This window comes from Coregonus lavaretus, assembly GCF_964263955.1.
Source record: "Coregonus lavaretus genome assembly, chromosome: 24".
Taxonomy (NCBI): domain Eukaryota; kingdom Metazoa; phylum Chordata; class Actinopteri; order Salmoniformes; family Salmonidae; genus Coregonus; species Coregonus lavaretus.
Window position 1 is genome coordinate 37,742,066 of NC_140011.1, and position 18,690 is coordinate 37,760,755.

Consider the following 18,690-nt stretch of genomic DNA (forward strand, 5'->3'; position numbering starts at 1 on the left):
CGTTTTTCCAATGTGAATTCTGTGACAAAAGCCCATTCATCATGATGGGTTCTCTCTTTCATAAGTTACTATAAATCTGATGCCTTTTTTGTGTATGCATGTTCAAACACAGTAACATTCACAATGCTCCCGATATTTATGTTGAAAATCACCATTATTTTACAAGATGATTGTCACATTATTAGGAGGCTCTAATGACTTTGACATTAGGTTATCATTGATTTAGTGATCTGTTCAATAAAGATATTTTACAAAGTAAAAGGGAAGTTTCAGTATTATATTGACCACCACCCTGCTGAAAGGCTGCTTGATGCATCTCCTCTTCACCACTAGATGGCACCAGATGGCCATGTACACTGAACAAAAATATAAATTTCAAAGATTTTACTGTTACTGTTCATATAAGGAAACCAGTCAATATAAATACATGCATTAGGCCCTAATCTATTAATTTTCATGACTGGGCAGGTGTGCAGCCATGGGTGGGCCTGGGAGAGCATAGGCCTACCCACTTGGGAGCCAGGGCCCAGCCAATCAGAATGAGTTTTTTTTGCCACAAAAGGGCTTTATTACAGACAGAAATACTCCTCAAATTTGTGGGATATTTTATTTCAGCTCATGGAACATGGGATCAATACCTTTACATGTTGCATTTATATTTTTGTTCAATATATATATTTTGAGAGTTGGGCCAATGCGGTTTCTGCATTATGATGCATTTACATGACTCTTCAACATTCTTTGGCAGCCATGTTAGCTCCCCGATAACATTACATGGGGAATATTTTATTTTTTAAATACTATAAAATAGAATGTCTAGAATGAGCATTATGATACATTTACTTGACACTACAATATTCTACGGCAGCCATGTTAGCTCTCCATTAACATTACATGTGATGTATTTAAACAATTCTATATAACTGAATGACTAGAATTAGAACAATATAAAATGTTCTAAAAGTTGGCCTAACTCTCTATATGTGGCTCTGAAATAAAAAACATGTATGCACTAACTAACTCGCTCTGGATAAGAGCGTCTGCTAAATGACTAAAATGTAAATGGTTGGCACCATTAGCCCCACTTGGCTTTTTTCTCTTCAATGAACCACACCTCACAAATATAACCCAGTGGGAGGTCACTAGAGTTAAGCCATATGTGATTCATGTCTCCGCCCACTTTTTAGTTGAAAGTCCTGTGAAGTTGAGTCTTCCTCTGCTTTCTGCATACAGTTATTGTAAGAGGGGCTGTCCGTAACGACCTAAATGTAAAGATAAGAAAGTGGACAAAAAATAAGGACCAAAGCAAATGTCTGTAGAGGGAGGGGAGGGGACCAAAAAGTAGAAGGAGAGAGTCATGAATGGGGCCATGCTCTGAGCCCAGCAGGTGGTCAGGGGTAGAAGTGTACCCTACTGGGCAAGAGGCTTGGTCTGGCACTGAGAGGAGAGACTGCTGAAAAATAAGATTAAAGTAATGAATGGGAGTAGACGCGCATGCATGAATGCACGCACAGCGCACACACATACATATACACACAGAAAAAAGGACTTTGACTGGAATCAGACAAGTGGAGAGACAGATTTTTGCTAATAAACAGCTAATGATGAGCTTTAATATTCTACAAATAGTTTCTGTTTCGTCTCTCTTCCGATAATCTACTAAAGGTCAACTGACTATAAACGGTTTTGTGAACACTAGGTACCTTCTAACTTCCCTCCTCTCCTAATCAACCCCAACTGTAGGTGGAATTCATGTTTGTTCAGCAGTTTCTCCTCTCCCAAATTGTCCAAAGATTAATTTTTGTTCAGCTTAGTGAGTATGTGGGATGAGAGATCAACAAGTAGGTCTTAATCTCTGACAGGTTAGGCTCCTCCTCCCCTGGCTGTTCCCATGGCTGTAGGGCAGGCCCCCCCCCCCCCCCTCCCCCCTCCCCCCTCCTGCTGGGCCCTGATCCCAGACAGGCCAGAACCTCAGCAGGGGCACAATTACTGCAGGCTCCAGCCTGTCACCACCACGGCTGATGGCTCCGCTCATATGGCAGGAGTGTCCTCAGAAGAGTGCCATGGAGGGCAAAGAGGATGATTATGGTGAAGAGGAAGGTGGAGAACAGGGAAGATGAAGATTATGGGGCATTTTGGAGAATAAAAAAAAATCTCTGTTAAATCTGTGGCAACCATGATTACTCAGTTGCTTGTGAAATTGGTGTGATATTACTGAGGGGAGTACTTCATATTCGTGAGGGCGTCTACCGATAAGCAGGGCTAGAACCGACAAGAAGTCAGTTGACATTGGTACCGCCAGGCTATCCGTAGAAAACAACACAGGACCAGACTCTCACAAAGATGACACAGACACTTGCGTGACAAAGGGCCGTTGGAAACTGCTTATGGGTTGATCCTCTTAGAACGTGCTTCCAGCTAAGCCAGCAGATATAGACTAATAGAGCTGAAGGGTAGGCCGAAAAGGTAGGTAGTGTTGTGTGCCCGTTCATGGCCAACAGTAAAATAAAGACCTGTAAAAGATAATATATGAATGGTGCAGTGCATGGGTTTAAATATAGGTTCTCTCTGATACCATGCTTATCATCAGAAGGCATTCTGTTAACCCTCAAGCTACCGACTGGGGTCATTTTGACCCCAGAGGCATATTTTTTTAAATCATAGCCCAAAGGTGGTTTATTCAATTCTTCTAATTGTTCATGATTTTGTCAATCAACTTGTTCTTAACTAATCTAAATCATTGTTTAGTGTTTCTATATCAATATGAACTGTATCAAAAAAAATCCCTTAATTCCGCCTGTGTAATATGATACATTATATTACCTTTATTCTTTTTTACATTTACATTTTAGTCATTTAGCAGATGCTCTTATCCAGAGCAATTTACAGTTAATGAGTGCATAATTTTTTTTTTTCTTACTGATTATTTTAATCTAGGTTTCTATGGAGACAAAATTACTAGTTATCCATACCACCAGAGGGTAGAGGGGGACCTGTATCAGTGATTTTGACCAGATAGACAGATCACCTGCAGAGATAAAGCGCCCCATGTACTCGCCTAAGATTGTACTTTTCTATACCACGTATCTTATGACTGTGTACAAAACAAAAATGACCTTATTTCCGTGCCTATAAATATCTGCCAATGGTATACAATGATATTTGATGTGACTTAAAATATTTGGGCAGGTTTTTTGAAGCATGTTGCCATTGCGCATACCCCTCTGATTGTTTCACTATAAATAAAGAAAACTAAGCCATATTTTTGGTCAATGTCTCTCAGAATCACTTTTTGAAGTGAATTGAATCACTTTTTGTCAATATAATTAAGTATATTTCAAGTAGGCAGTCGTTTTTACCACAAGAATATGACAAAATGTATATTTACTTCAAAATTCTGAAAACTTAAATGATATAATCAAATGATGGTCAATTAGCATCTTAGCACTAACGTGGATTGTACTTTGGGAAAAAGCTGCACATTATATGAAAGAAACATTTATATATTTTTTTGACAGAATTAGCAAATGAATGGTAATTTTGCTAAAATAACAGTCTGTTTTGGTCATTTTTTGTTGATGTTTTGATAACTCATAAGTTGATATTTTGCTATGATTGTTCCTTTTTCAATAGCTTCTTCTTGCGGTCAAAATGACCCCAGTGGGTAATTGATGTACATTATGTAAAATATGTTGGTAGCTTGATGGTTAATCTGATAAAGGATATCCTGATATTTCAACACAATTTGTTAATTTGCTACGCCAGTGATATCTAATAGGCTATATTGAGAGCAGATTCGTGTACAGATCCACACATAATGTACAGCATCATCCTGATAAATAAACAGGGGAAAACTAAATCAAAGTCTTACCAATTTATTGGTAATTTGGGATACACTACATATATAGTATCAATTTCAACAAATCAACAAACAAAATTAAATGCCACAATTTCAAAATAGGTCAGATTTCTGTTATTTATTTCTCTTTTGCCTTGATCTATGATATTTTGCATTTAGTTTTCATTTCACTTTTTATCTGAATCTGATGCTAGTTTGGCTAACTGAACAACATATACCAGATGTATTTAAATTGCCTGTTTAAAATATTTTCCTTGATGTTCCACTGAACACTTTCAGAATATTTTTTGTCTTAGGTGCCTTAATGGATTGTGAACTTTGCTTTGTCATCAAATGCTGGATCTTGTCAATCATTTAGCAAAAGGTAGGCTACCACTCCAAAATCCAACATCTAAAACATAAAAGCCCCAAAATGTATACAAGTCAACATCACTCAAAACAAAAATTTATAAAATGTCCATAAACATGTTTTTCATTGAAGTGTTGACTAAAGTTGCATGCCTCTTATGAACATGATAGAAATATATAAATCATGTTGATTTATATATAACCATTTATATCTGTAAATGTATACACCAACATTACAATAAATTGCAACTAAAATACAATTATATCAATTATATTGTAAACGGTATATTTTAATATAGAGAAATTAAGCTATACATTTTATATTGTTCTTTGCAAAAGGCAACATTCCATGTCAATGACAGCAGGCCCATGTTTTTCTGTCTTAAAACTGATTATGACAACAGAGCTAAAATATAGTAACACATGCAAATACTGTTCTTCTACTATAATTAATTTCCTCCATCTGTTTTCTTTTTTTTCTTTGAAGTTACTTCCTTTCTTTTTATGCACTTTATGGTTTCTATATTTTGCTTTTGTTTGTTCATTTCGTATCTTTCTTTCTTTCATCATTAGGGTTATATGGAGGCCTATCTATGAATTTAAAGGCTTTGGTGCAGTGGGCCACATTGTCATCTGTAAATCAGCAGTAAATGTGTAGTATTTTCCCAGGATCAGACTTTTCCAAACATTTGGGAGGCTATAGAAGAAACATCACTCCAAAATGATTGCATTTGCTCTGCATTTTATGAAAGCACCTTTACAGCTCAACACTAAGGCAATGTATAGGCCTACCCTGTGTTTTCTGAACTTTTATTGAAAACTTGGCAAACCTAGGCTATAGGCCTGTTCCTACCGTTTCAAACGTACCATTCAACACAATTGGATGAGAGATCCTCTTTAAATATTGACTTATGATGCTTGACCAGCATGGATGGTTTTGTCGAGTCTTCGATGGTTGAGGACATAGGTCTACACGGAGCTGGTGGCGTGGATGACTCATATCCAGAGGTTCCGGTTGGGGAGGTCCCTGAGCTTTGAGATTCGTGAACCTGCAAAGTGAGAACATTTATTGTAGATGTGATTACTCAAAAGTGTATTTTTTGATTGCTCCAATTTACAAAAACAGGATATGTAGCCTAGTCCTTCAGTTTTATCCATAGCCTATATCTGTGTGTGTTTTCTTTCAATTAGATATAACAATGGAGAATCATTTGATTTCTATATCCTAGGTCATATAAATATAGGTCATATACGCTGGCATTCTTTCACCAGAAATGATGGCTTGCCTTCGAGTGTTTCCTCAGAGAGCTGGGATGAGTGTAGGCCTTGTCACACACCTTGCAGTTGTATGGCTTGTCTGAGGTATGTACGTGCATGTGTTTTTTTCTGTCGCTGCTATTGGCGAACCGCCTGTCACAGCCTTCGAAATTGCATTTAAAAGGCTTTTCACCTGCCAAAGAAAATGCGTAGAAATTAATTTCATAAATTGCAGTGCGTTGTGCGTTAAAATTGCTTTTGGATAGGCCTATTGACTGGTAGTTAGCCAAAGTTGGACCCATAGCAGTTTTAAAACAGAGCGCATTGTAACTTTAACCAGTTTCATATAACACATTAAATACTGTGTTAGGCCGGTTGATTTGATAGAATGTATGGCAGGCTCATTACCTGTATGAGTCCTTTTATGTATTTTCAAATTTTCCGACCTGGCAAATATTTTCCCACAACCATGAAACGGACAATTGAATGGCTTTTCTCCAGTGTGTACACGAATGTGGTTGACTAATTTATACTTTGCTTTAAAAGATTGACCTTCTCTCGGACAATCCTCCCAAAAGCAAGTGTGCAGACCCTGGTCTGGACCACCGACGTGATCCATGGAGACGTGCGAAACCAGTTCGATCATGGAGCAGAACATCTTGCCGCACGTTTTTTGGGGTTGATTTGTTTGATTCTCATCTACCCATTTACATGTGACGTCCTGCTTAGAGGGCTGTCGAATGTATCGAAAGAAAGCACCGTTACCATTCTGTGTTGCCACTCTCATACCCATCTCCACATTGTGATCAAAGTGGAGCTGGCTGGCACTGACGTGTGGGTGCTGGCTGGAGACAGGTTGATGCGGATCTGCTCCCACGTATACGTCTCCCTGTGAACCCAAATGCGCCCTGCTGTTCGCTATGTATCCATTTGGGGATGCGTTTGGGGATGCGTATATAGATGGAAAGAGAGGGTGCACCAGGTTTTCAGAGATCATCAGGGGCATTCGTACACTTTCTGCTGAGGTGCGGCTGAAAAATCCGTGCTCAGCATCCCTTGTTGCTATATCGACAATGTCTGAAGTGCGATACCTGATCGAAAAATCCATGGAGTCAATAGCTCTGTATTCATGTGAACCAAAGTGCCCGCCGTAGTGGTTTCCGAGCGCAGCTGCGTATCCAGAGACTTGGGGAATAAACGGGGACTTCTGTGCGGCGGCAACGTCTTGACATGCAGTGCTGAGATTGAAGGCTGCTATGTGAGAGGTCTCTCCGTAAGGGCTGATCCCTAACCGAATGTCTTTGCCCCCCGGTTCAAGATGTCTTGGCATTCCAACGTCCCCGACACCAAGCGCGGAGAATTGCTCACCGTGGTCAACGAGCTTGGTCATTGAAGCACCGAAGATATCACTTTTGTAAAGAAGTACAGAAACCTTTTACAGCTTTATAGTGGCCAAAGTGTCCATAATGTGCGAAAATCGTATGCACGTTTCCATTCTGTTAAATGTATAGGTTAATCCACAATTCCTTGAAATCCTAAGGTTTTTAGATGGCACAAAAGGTGAGAGGGGGTCAAACTCCCACCCCTTTCGATTGCGTGGGCTATAGGCTAGACTAGTGAATGTATTCGGTCGATTCAAGTCAATCACTCCGCCCAAATACGACACCAGCAGCAACTATACAGTAACCAATGACATCCAAGATAACCTCTTGGCACGTGATTTTTGTACAGTGAATTAATTGAAAAGCCATTGCCTCATTGGCAGACTGGTAGCCTACATGTATACGTAGAAAGAATCTGTAGTAACTTCAAAAGCGTCAAGCTGTCATAATTCTTGTCTATCAAAAAGTGTAGCCTTATTCTCATGGGTTCCATGACTTTCCTGGGCGTCATTGCTATACCCTTGACACTGCCTAATTACCACCACTATACTGCTTTAGATCGGCAATGTTTGGGAATTTCATTATAGTGTATTCAACCAAACCCGCACTGCAGTATTTTGGCCGTAGCTTCTCCTGTACACTATGGTTTACCAAGCAGGTCCATGCACAAGTAAATGCCTCCAAATAATAAACTATCCTACATGTGCGTACTTTGCTAAATTATTGCATACAAATAGCTTATTACACTTGACCTGTAGGCTATAAGCCAACTTCCATGTCACGTGTAGGCCTATTTGAAACAGGCTAATTCACTCTTAATGTTTCTGTGTAGCCTACATGTGCATAGGCATAAAGGCTGAAACATTTCAGGGATATTTTTGTTTTTAATGTAGGATATAGCTTATATTTATTTATCTCAAGAATCACTTAGTTTTCATAGCAATTGAGCAATTGTATCCAGTATTGCTGTCAGGTGTAGCATTGGTACAGAGGTAGGCTATAACCCAGTTATCAGACATTTCAAATTAAAACGAACAAAATACAAATAAAATAAATAAATAGGGGTTGGCCTAATGCGATTATGCTGTTAGCCTGTAGAATTACTGCGAATTGGCAGTCAGATGTTGTTCTCAGATGTTGTTCTCCGATCATAAGTAAGCCTAATTGACCAAAGACTTTCAAACTGTTATCATTTTTTTTGACACGGGATTCAAGCGACAGAAAGTTAGGCCTCATATAGCTTATGTGTTTGCAAACGGCCTTAAGCACCTGTTAAATGGTTTAGCAAGGCGTTTGAAGCCACTGCCAATAATTAGTCACGGATCGGATTGGAGCATATGGCTGCCCTCTGCAGGTAGCCTTTCACATGGAGTAGCCTACCAGGTGCAGCAAACAGGAGCTCTAAATAAATATAAATAAATAAACTAGATGGTCATTTTTCATGAAAACAAATGTATTTGTGGTAGTGAAAGAACTGTTACTTAAGCGAAGCTGTGAAATATAGTCTAGTCAAAGTTAAATATTAAAAATATCTGGTCTGATTTCTTTGATAGACTACTATAATCAACCTTATTATCTGCTAAATGGCATATTGTATTACATATTATATTATTATTACTTTTATAGTGTGGGCGGTGACATCACATATTTCATCACAAATAACTAGACTCAGACTACTATACTTTAACTCATAAGGAATTAAAAAGGAATATGTGTGTTGAACAATTGAGGCTGGTGTAGTAGAGGACGGGACTGTTTTATACATAGTTGATAGTAGCCTTCAGTGGGAGACTAGGTAGTAGTAAGTAGCACAGAAGTACTAGTAGCAGTACAATGCAGTAATAATATTGAATGTTTTAGGTAGGCCATGGGTTAGCTATAGTAAATTGTAGTTTGGTCTGGGAGTGTGAGGGTAGTTTAGTTGGGTGAACTATGTGGCACAGTCAGTCTTATGTGCTCCCCCCAGTGCTATAATTAAGCAATAAGGCCAGAGGAGGTGTGGTACATGGCCAATATACCACGGCTCAGGGCTGTTCTTACACACGACGCAACGCGGAGTGTCTGGATACAGCCCTTGGTGTGGTATATTGGCCATATACTGTACCACAAACCCCAGAGGTGCCTTATTGCTATTATAAACTGGTTACCAATGTAATTAGAGTAGTAAAAATAAATGTTTTGTCATACCCTTGGTATACGGTCTGATATACCACGGCTGTCAGCCAATCAGCATTCAGGACTGTCAGTACTCAAACCCCCCAGTGCTATAATTTGATTTGTAGAATATATTTCTGTTCTGATTTCAGATTTGAAAAGCAGAGAAGTAGACTAAGATTTCATACACTCTAAATTGTTTTCCAAGTTGTTGTAAAAGTGGACAACATTTCAGTTGTTTGTAAAAGTACAGAGAAAGTAGTTGATGTGTTTACTAAAACAGCTGTATTGTTGTATTGGTAGAAGATATTTACATTCTGATTTCAGATTTAAATCAAGTCAACATCGAATCAAAGTTTATTTGTATACACAGATTAGCAGATGTTAAAGCAGGTGCCAGGAAATGCATGTGTTTCTAACTCCAGCAGTGCAGTAAATATCTAACAGTACAATACTAATACACAAATAATCAACAACGACAAAAAAGAAGAAGACAAAACAAGAAATTAAGAAATATCGGAACGCGCAATATCAGAGTCCAGAATATAAATACATGGTGTATATAGACAATATGGTCAATATACAAGTAGGAAAAAGGTATGTACAGCAGTAGTTATATGGATGAGCTATGTCCAGAATACAGTATTTACATGTAAACCGAATAAACAATTAGCGTAATTTTCAGAGATCAAATTATAGTTCAACAAGATAATGTTGCAGGAATGCTAATCTTATCTGTTTAAAATGATTTCAGAGCAATAAACATTTTGTAAACATTATTAATGTAACCAGTGTTCAACGACTCTATGTACAGCGCATAGGGTAGCAGTCTCTAAGGTGCTAAGTAGAGTACCGGGTGGTAACCGGCTAGTGACAGTGACTAAGGTGCAGGGCAGGGTAGCGGGCTGAAGGTGACTAGTGATGACTGTTCAGCAGTCTGATGGCCTGGAGATAGCTGTTTTTAGGTATCTCAGTCCCAGCTTTGTAGATGTCCTGGTGGGCAGGCAGTGTGCCCCTGGTGATGCGTTGGGCTGACCGCACCACCCTCTGGAGAGCCCTGCGGTTGCGGGCGGTGCAGTTGCTGTTCTGTTCAAATTTTATCAACTCTAAGTTAACCTTTTACTGCAGTGGGCTACACAGAGTGATTCTTGGTACTCGTAAACAAATCTACTTTGAAACAAAAGTATGCACCTCACACACATGGTTATGAGCTTTAAAAAAAGAAGACACTGATACCATGTCAGATATGGAGTTGAAATGTGTTACATTTTGAGTTTGCATCCCAATATTACATTTTATATACATCACTGAAGACTGAAATATAACAAAACTGTTTGACAAAGAAATACCGGATTTTCGTCAAAAGAAGAAGAAAGAAATGTACTAATAATTACATTCTGAAAAATATTAATAACATTCCATCCATGAGGACAAAGAGGGCGCTTTTGGTCATTGACTTCAGGAAAAGCCTACCTTGTTGGGAAAGTGGTCAAAGTAGCTGATTTGTGTCATAAATCACAATCTTTACTCATTGTCTAATGCTTAGAATGTACTCCTGCAGTGCTATAATTTGACATTTTTGAATGTTCTATGGCTGTTAGTTAATTCAACAGTGGGAAGTTAGCTTAATGAAAGTAGTTGGTGCAGTTCCTTAAACAGCTGTACCTCTTTTGGTAGAATATAATTCTGTTCTGATTTCAGATTTGAACGGCAAAGAAGTAGATTAATATGTCATACCCTCTAAGTTTTTGTTTGTTGGAAAAGTAGCTGATTTGTGTCAAAAGTGAAAATGTTTACAGTGAATCGAATGTTGGAAGTCATGGGAGTTTTTAACAACGGGAGCTTTAGAATGTTGAAGAAATCCCATTAAAGTGGATTCGTTTTTTTAGAAGGACAAAACTTTTAAAAAGTATAAATGTTTTCAAAAGCACACTATTCCAGAATGTTCTGCACGTTTTAAAGTTTGAATTGCGTTTTTAGCCTAGTGTAAGAGGAGAAGCGTTCCAAAGAAAAAGTCAGAAATATGTTGTACATTATTTAAAGTGGGAATTTTGCTTTCGCAAGTCTAACTAATAAAATAGTTAATGAACTATCCAGGTAGCCTGGCTTAATTTCTGAAAACAGAGCTCCAAGTTGCAAACATCCAGCGGTGCTTTTATCATTATACATGTTTGTAAAAACAGTTTGGAAAGATTGGAAACGTTAGGCCTAGTGCATCAACCCATAGTCCCAGGGGAAAACAACAACCATTGGCTCACAGCAAAAACTTTTTTCAAATTGCAATTTTCTTGTTGTCTGCTTGTTTTAGTCAATTGCGAAACTACATTTAAGAAAAGTACAACATATCTAAAGACATGACTTTCGAAAATTGCCTGCTCCCGAGCGTTCTCAATACTTAGAAAAATGTAATATTGTAGGGCTTCCCTCATGCCTCTTTTCATGATGGTGCTAACGTTAGCCAGTGAGTGAGTTCTAGCTAGCTAGCTAGCTACCGACCAAAACATTAAAGCTAGCCAAGACCACACAAACAAACTAACTATACAGATACATGTAGTGAGTGGAGTTACAAAGGGACTATACTAAACAAGTTAAATGTCTTACCTGTGATTACATTTTTGCTACGTGTACATCGACACTGGGTCCCCACAATTTCCCACGCCGAATAGCCGGCTCTTATATCCCTATGTGGGATCATTGGGAACTGTAGGTTTGGATTTTTGACCTGGTTACATGTACATTGAACAACACAGCAGCTTTTCAAAATGTTTTGTGATTTCTGTATAACAAAAAACCAACGACGAAGTTGGCTCTTTTACAATGGGGGTCAATGGGGAAGAATGTTTGTTTTCCGCAATTTGTCGGCGTAGTCGAGGGGAATTCCTTCTTATGACATGAATACCGACCCGGAGTATACAAGTGAGGAAATCAAATCCTAAACGTTTTTCCCAAGCCATTATCTTTCTTCATGTACTTTCTTTTTCGATGAAAAAAGCATCTCACTTTGATGTATTTTGTAAAGAAATGCCAACCCCTAGTTATGATGCTTTATTTCTCATCCAGTTGCTGTAGGGATGTCCCTTTGTTTCCCTTCCAAGGAGTCAGTATGATAATTGTAATACATGTTTCCAAGCTCGCACTAATGTTAAAAAGTAATGTGTGTTTAATAAATCAAATCAAATCAAATCAAATGTTATTTGTCACATGCGCTGAATACAACGGATGTAGTCTACCATGAAATGCTTAGTTACGAGCCCTTCCCAATGATGCAGAGTTAAAAAAAAATAATAAAAATAGTAACACAAGAGGAATAAAATACACAAGAATGGAGCTATTTACAGGAAGTACCGGTACCAGATCAATGTGCAGGGGTACCCCACAAGCAAACAAATTGATATGATTCACACAAGAAACCAATCTGATTTGTATGATTATGTTTGTGATAGACAATAAACATGTGCTCGATCCAATCTAGCATGTTAGGACATTACATTCAGACTCATTAATTAATGAATTCATTCATTCAGATTGCCTCGCTTGCTAATGTCTCTGATGCAATCTCATGCAAGCAGTATTCAGAGGCCTTTGGCATTGAAAGGGCATTCACTGTAACCACAGAAATAACATTAATGAATTTCTTATGATGATCTCCCCTTCTCTTTGGTCGTAATGCAAAGCTTTGAATGCAGGCCTCAATAGCAAGCTCCTTATTAATTCAAAACTCAAAAAGCTGCGTACACGATTCAGTTCATAGTAACCAATACAGTTCCATTATCAAATCAATATCAAAACATTCTCATGATCATAAGGGCACCAGTATGAGACAGAGAAAATGGGGGTATCAAGTAGTTTAAACATCTCTGAGCCTGATCTGTAATACAGATAGCATAGATTGACCAAATCAGTTCAAATTCCTCGTTCACTGGCCAAATTGATGAAATAGATCTACTGGATGTACCCCAAAATGTACACAACCACCATTTTCCCTTTTTTATTGTCTCAGTATGTAAATAAAGGCTGAGATTATGTTATGAGCTGTTATGCGCTGCATCAATTTGTTAATGAAAATATGATTCAGGAATGGTAGCCATTTTGAGATGTTCTGGTAGGAGGTTGCGTCAGTTGGGTCCTCCATGTTGTGTGAGAGTCTGATAATGTTTATTTTTTGTCAGTGAGACAGATTTCAAATATTATTCACAACGGCAATTTAGATTTTTAAAAATGCTTTTATGTTATCACAACAACTTATGATATGGAAGAACATTTGTAAATTAAACTACTCCAATACTAGTACTGTCAATGTAACAGAACAAAGGATATCCCACACTGGCTATGTCTAATTTCTGTGTTACCTATGAGACATTTATCAATTACACTCACTATACTCACAATATGCTCATTGTATGCTGAACAAAAATATAAACGCAACATGCAACAATTTCAAAGATTTTACTGAGTTACAGTTCATATAAGGAAATCAGTCAATTGAAATAAATTCATTAGGCCCTAATCTATGGATTTCAAATGACTGGGCAGGGGCGCAGCCATAGGCCCAACCACTGGGGAGGCAGGCCCAGCTAATCAGAATATGTTTTTCACCACAAAAGGGCTTTATTACAGATAGAAACACTCCTCAGTTTCATCAGCTGTCCGGGTGGCTGGTTTGAGACGATACCGCAGGTGAAGAAGCCGGATGTGTAGGTCCTGGGCTGGCGTGGTTACACGTGGTCTGCGGTTTTGAGGCTGGTTGGACGTACTGCCAAGTTCTCTAAAACGACGTTGGAGGCAGCTTATGGTAGAGAAATGAACATTCAATTCTCTGGCAACAGCTCTGGTGGACATTCCTGCAATCAGCATGCCAATTGCACGCTCCCTCAAAATTTTGTGGCCTTTTATTGTCCCCAGCACAACCTTCACCTGTGTAATAATCATGCTGTTTATTCAGGTTTTTGATATGCCACAGCTGTCAGGTCGGTGGATTATCTTGGCAAAGGGGAAATGCTCATTAACAGGGATGTAAATAAATTAGTGCACAACATTTGAGCGAGATATAAGCTTTTCGTGCGTATGGATCATTTCTGGGATCTTTTATTTCAGCTCATGAAACATGGGACCAACACTTTACATAATTGATCAGTAAATATCATATTTTACACTACAGTATTTAACTTTCTGTGTCACTGTGTGTTTTTGTATTAACAAAAAGCAGAAGCAGCATCAATATTGAGGCCTAGAATCCCTATTATTGAGTCTTTGACAATAGTATACAAGGTTTTGATTTACTAGCCTATATATCTATTTATATTTATTGCCTGTCTTCTTATGGAATTTAATTTAAAACAATGAAAAGAAAGAAACCCACTAGCCCACCAGTATTCATCGTGCACATACATTTCAGTAAAATAATCATATAAAACAGGGTATTTGAATATATATATACAGTGCTTTCGGAAAGTATTCAGACCCCTTCCCTTTTTCCATATTTTGTTTTACGTTACAGCCTTATTCTAAAATTGATGAAATTATTTTTTCCCATCATCAATCTACACATAATACACAATAATGACAAAGCGGAAAAAGGTTTTTAGATGTGTTTGCAAATGAAACATTAAAAAACAGATATACTTTATTTACATAAGTATTCAGACCCTTTGCTATGAGACTTGAAACTGAGCTCAGGTGCATCCTGTTTCCATTGATCATCCTTGAGATGTTTCTACAACTTGATTGGAGTCCATCTGTGGTAAATTCAATTGATTGGACATGATTTGGAAAGGCACACACCTGTCTATATAAGGTCCCACAATTGACAGTGCATGTCAGAGCAAAAACCAAACCATGAGGACAAAGGAACTGTCCGTAGAGCTCCGAGACAGGGTTGTGTCGAGGCACAGATCTGGGGAAGGGTACCAGAAAATGTCTGTAGCATTGAAGGTCCCCAAGAACACAGTGGCCTCCATTATTCTTAAATGGAAGAAGTTTGGAACCACCAAGACTCTTCCTAGAGCTGGCCGCTCTAGGAAGATCAAACATCTCTGGAGAGACTTGAAAATAGCTGTGCAGCGACACTTCCCATCAAACCTGACAGAGCTTGAAAGGATCTGCAGAGAAGAATGGGCGAATCTCCCCAAATACAGGTGTGCCAAGCTTGTAGCATCATACCCAAGAAGACTCGAGGCTGTAATCGCTGCCAAAGGTGCTTCAACAAAGTACTGAGTAAAGGGTCTGAATACTTATGTAAATGTTATATTTCAGTTTTTTATTTTTAATCAATTTGCAAAAATGTCTAAAAACCTGTTTTTGCTTTGTCGTTATGGGGTATTGTGTGTAGATTGATGAGGTGAAAAAAACAATTTAATCAATTTTAGAATAAGGCTGTAACGTAACAAAATGTGGAAACATTCAAGGAGTCTGAATACTTTCCGAATGAACTCTATGTTCCCAATTTTCAGCAAACCAACCAAGTCAGAAGTCAAATACACTGTATCTGTCATGTACATCATACATTTATGTCATTTAGCAGACGCTCTTATTTACATTTACATTTTAGTCATTTAGGAGACGTTCTTATCCAGAGCGACTTACAGGAGCAATTCGGTTTAAGTGCCTTGCTCAAGGGCACATCGACCGATTTCACCTAGTCAGCTCTGGGATTCTAACAAGCAACCTTTCCGTTACTGGGCCAACCTCCTAATCGCTAGACTACCAGCCAGCCCACATCCTCAGTGATGTGTCATCTAACCCCTGCTGACTTAGAGTTTGTTTAGTATAAGTATATAGATATTCTTCTGAAAGTGAAAGTAACAACACAGTACATCTCAAATGTTCTTTATAAAACGGGCTTCCATGGGGAGTGGAAACACATTCATACTATAAACTATAATCCATAAACACAGACAAACCTGCATTAATGATAACCTATCAAGCCTCAAAACGTAAACAAGCTTAACAATACATTACCCAACAACAAAATGTACAAAGACTGCCTATTATTTGAACAATTGCATTCATAGGTTGGTAAAATGTAAAACTAAATACAGTTGAAGTCGGAAGTTTAGATACACTTAGGTTGGAGTCATTAAAACTCGTTTTTCAACCACTCCACAATTTTCTTTTTAACAAACTATAGTTTTGGCAAGTCGGTTAGGACATCTACTTTGTGCATGACACAAGTAATTTTTCCAACAATTGTTTACAGACAGATTATTTCACTTATAATTCACTTTATCACAATTCCAGTGGGTCAGAAGTTTACATACACTAAGTTGACTGTGCCTTTAAACAGCTTGGAAAATTCAAGAAAATGATGTCATGGCTTTAGAAGCTTCTGATAGGCTAATTGACATCATGTGAGTCAATTGGAGGTGTACCTGTGGATATATTTCTACCTTCAAACTCAGTGCCTCTTTGCTTGACATCATGGGAAAATCAAAAGAAATCAGCCAAGACCTCAGAAAAAGAATTGTAGACCTCCACAAGTCTGGTTCATACTTGGGAGCAATTTCCAAACGCCTGAAGGTACCACGTTCATCTGTACAAACAATAGTACGCAAGTATAAACACCATGGGACCACGCAGCCGTCATACCGCTCAGGAAGGAGATGTGTTCTGTCTCCTAGAGATGAATGTACTTTGGTGCGAAAAGTGCAAATCAATCCCAGCACAACAGCAAAGGACCTTGTGACGATGCTGGAGGAAACAGGTACAAAAGTATCTATATCCACAGTAAAACGAGTCCTATGTCAACATAACCTGAAAGGCAGCTCAGCAAGGAAGAAGCCACTGCTCCAAAACCGCCATAAAAAAGCCAGACTACGGTTTGCAACTGCACATGGGGACAAAGATCGTACCTTTTGGAGAAATGTCCTCTGGTCTGATGAAACAAAAATATAACTGTTTGGCCATAATGACCATCGTTATGTTTGGAGGAAAAAGGGGGTCTTGCAAGCCGAAGAACACTATCCCAACCGTGAAGCACGGCGGTGGCAGCATCATGCTGTGGGGGTGCCACTTCACAAAATAGATGGCATTATGAGGAAGGAAAATTATGTGGATATATTGAAGCAACATCTCAAGGCATCAGTCAGGAAGTTAAAGCTTGGTCGCAAATGGGTCTTCCAAATGGACAATGACCCCAAGCATACTTCCAAAGTTGTGGCAAAATGGCTTAAGGACAACAAAGTCAAGGTATTGGAGTGGCCATCACAAAGCCCTGACCTCAATCCTATAGAAGATTTGTGGGCAGAACATAAAAAGCGTGTGCGAGCAAGGAGGCCTACAAACCTAACTCAGTTACACCAGCTCTGTCAGGAGTAATGGGCCAAAATCTACCCAACTTATTGTGCGAAGCTTGTGGAAGGCTACCCGAAACGTTTGACCCAAGTTAAACAATTTAAAGGCAATGCTACCAAATATTAATTGAGTGTATAACTTCTGACCCACTGGGAATGTGATGAAATAAATAAAAGCTGAAATAAATCATTCTCTCTACTATTATTCTGACATTTCCCATTCTTAAAATAAAGTGGTGATCCTAACTGACCTAAGACAGGGAATTCTTACTAGGATTAAATGTCAGGAATTGTGAAAAACTGAGTTTAAATGTATTTGGCTAAGGTGTATGTAAACCTCCGACTTCAACTGTATATGCATTCTGGCAACCTGTCTGTCTGACCTTCATTTTGGTGAGCATATCCTTACCAAAAATGCCTTGTTATCACAAAATATGTCCATGTATTTAAAATATTTTCACATTAAAACCACTCTAATCCCCAAACCCTTGCCCCCTAAAAGTTATTTATCCTGGAGGAGTAAAGTGAGAGGAGGGTACTGTACATTGGAGGCTTACCTCTATATTTCCCTGCTGGCTCCAGGGCCTATGAAAAGATCCCCAATACAAGCATACTGCGCAGTGGGCCACTCACCTAAGACTACAGATTATATTTGGGCCAGTAGCTTTTATGAGGAGATACTAACAAGGGGCCTTTGTGAGAATTTGGATGGCACATTAAACCTATATTCTACGGGCCATTAGAAGAGAAAGGTATTGTACTTCAGGCTTCTTTTCAAAGGACAGATAAAGGATCTGATCGTGCAGCATATGTGAGAGAAGGGGGGGGGAGGCTATATTTGCAATTTAGAAGCAGGCCTACAGTTTATTTACTTGATAGAAGAGAATAGACAAGTGTAATGGATGACAGAGTGAATAGGTGGTTGTTTGGTCATTTTACGGAAGAAAATTGGAAATTAGATGTAAGAGAAAGCACATAGATTAGAGGCCTCTCCCATCACACAACAGGGGATAAAAGCCCTGCTTATACCTGCCGCTAACATGCAACCTTCGTCTTGATCTTATCCCGATGTTGTCCTGATCGTTTCCATTTACAGTTATAAGATCTGATCAAAATCTGATCACAATGAGTCTTTTAATTGTCTACACCTGTCTAAAAATGTGGGCAAAATCATAATGAAGACAAAGATCAGGACAAAGGATACATGTTAGAACCAGGTATAAACGTGGCTAAAGAGAGAAAGCCTTATGCCTCCTCCTGGCTACTCTACCTTCTGTAATGCTATTATCTTTTTCCTTGAATGGTTATGATGAGAGGATGACGATGATGTTTGCAGCACTCTTACTATGATAAAACCCTTAGTAGTCCAACCAGGTTGTGGGTTTGATTTCAATATAAATAA

General features: G+C 38.6%; 1 protein-coding gene across 1 annotated transcript; it reads right to left on the reverse strand.

The window, feature by feature from the left end:
* Nucleotides 1-5,064: 5,064 nt before the first annotated feature.
* On the reverse strand, nucleotides 5,065-6,854 carry LOC311099335 (zinc finger protein ZIC 3-like; the record flags this gene model as incomplete). The annotated part of the gene is made up of 3 exons (XM_084140056.1): nucleotides 5,065-5,256; nucleotides 5,494-5,657; nucleotides 5,873-6,854. 3 exons carry the CDS (start codon nucleotides 6,852-6,854, stop codon nucleotides 5,065-5,067), a joined length of 1,338 nt encoding a protein of 445 aa, XP_083996182.1.
* Nucleotides 6,855-18,690: the final 11,836 nt, after the last annotated feature.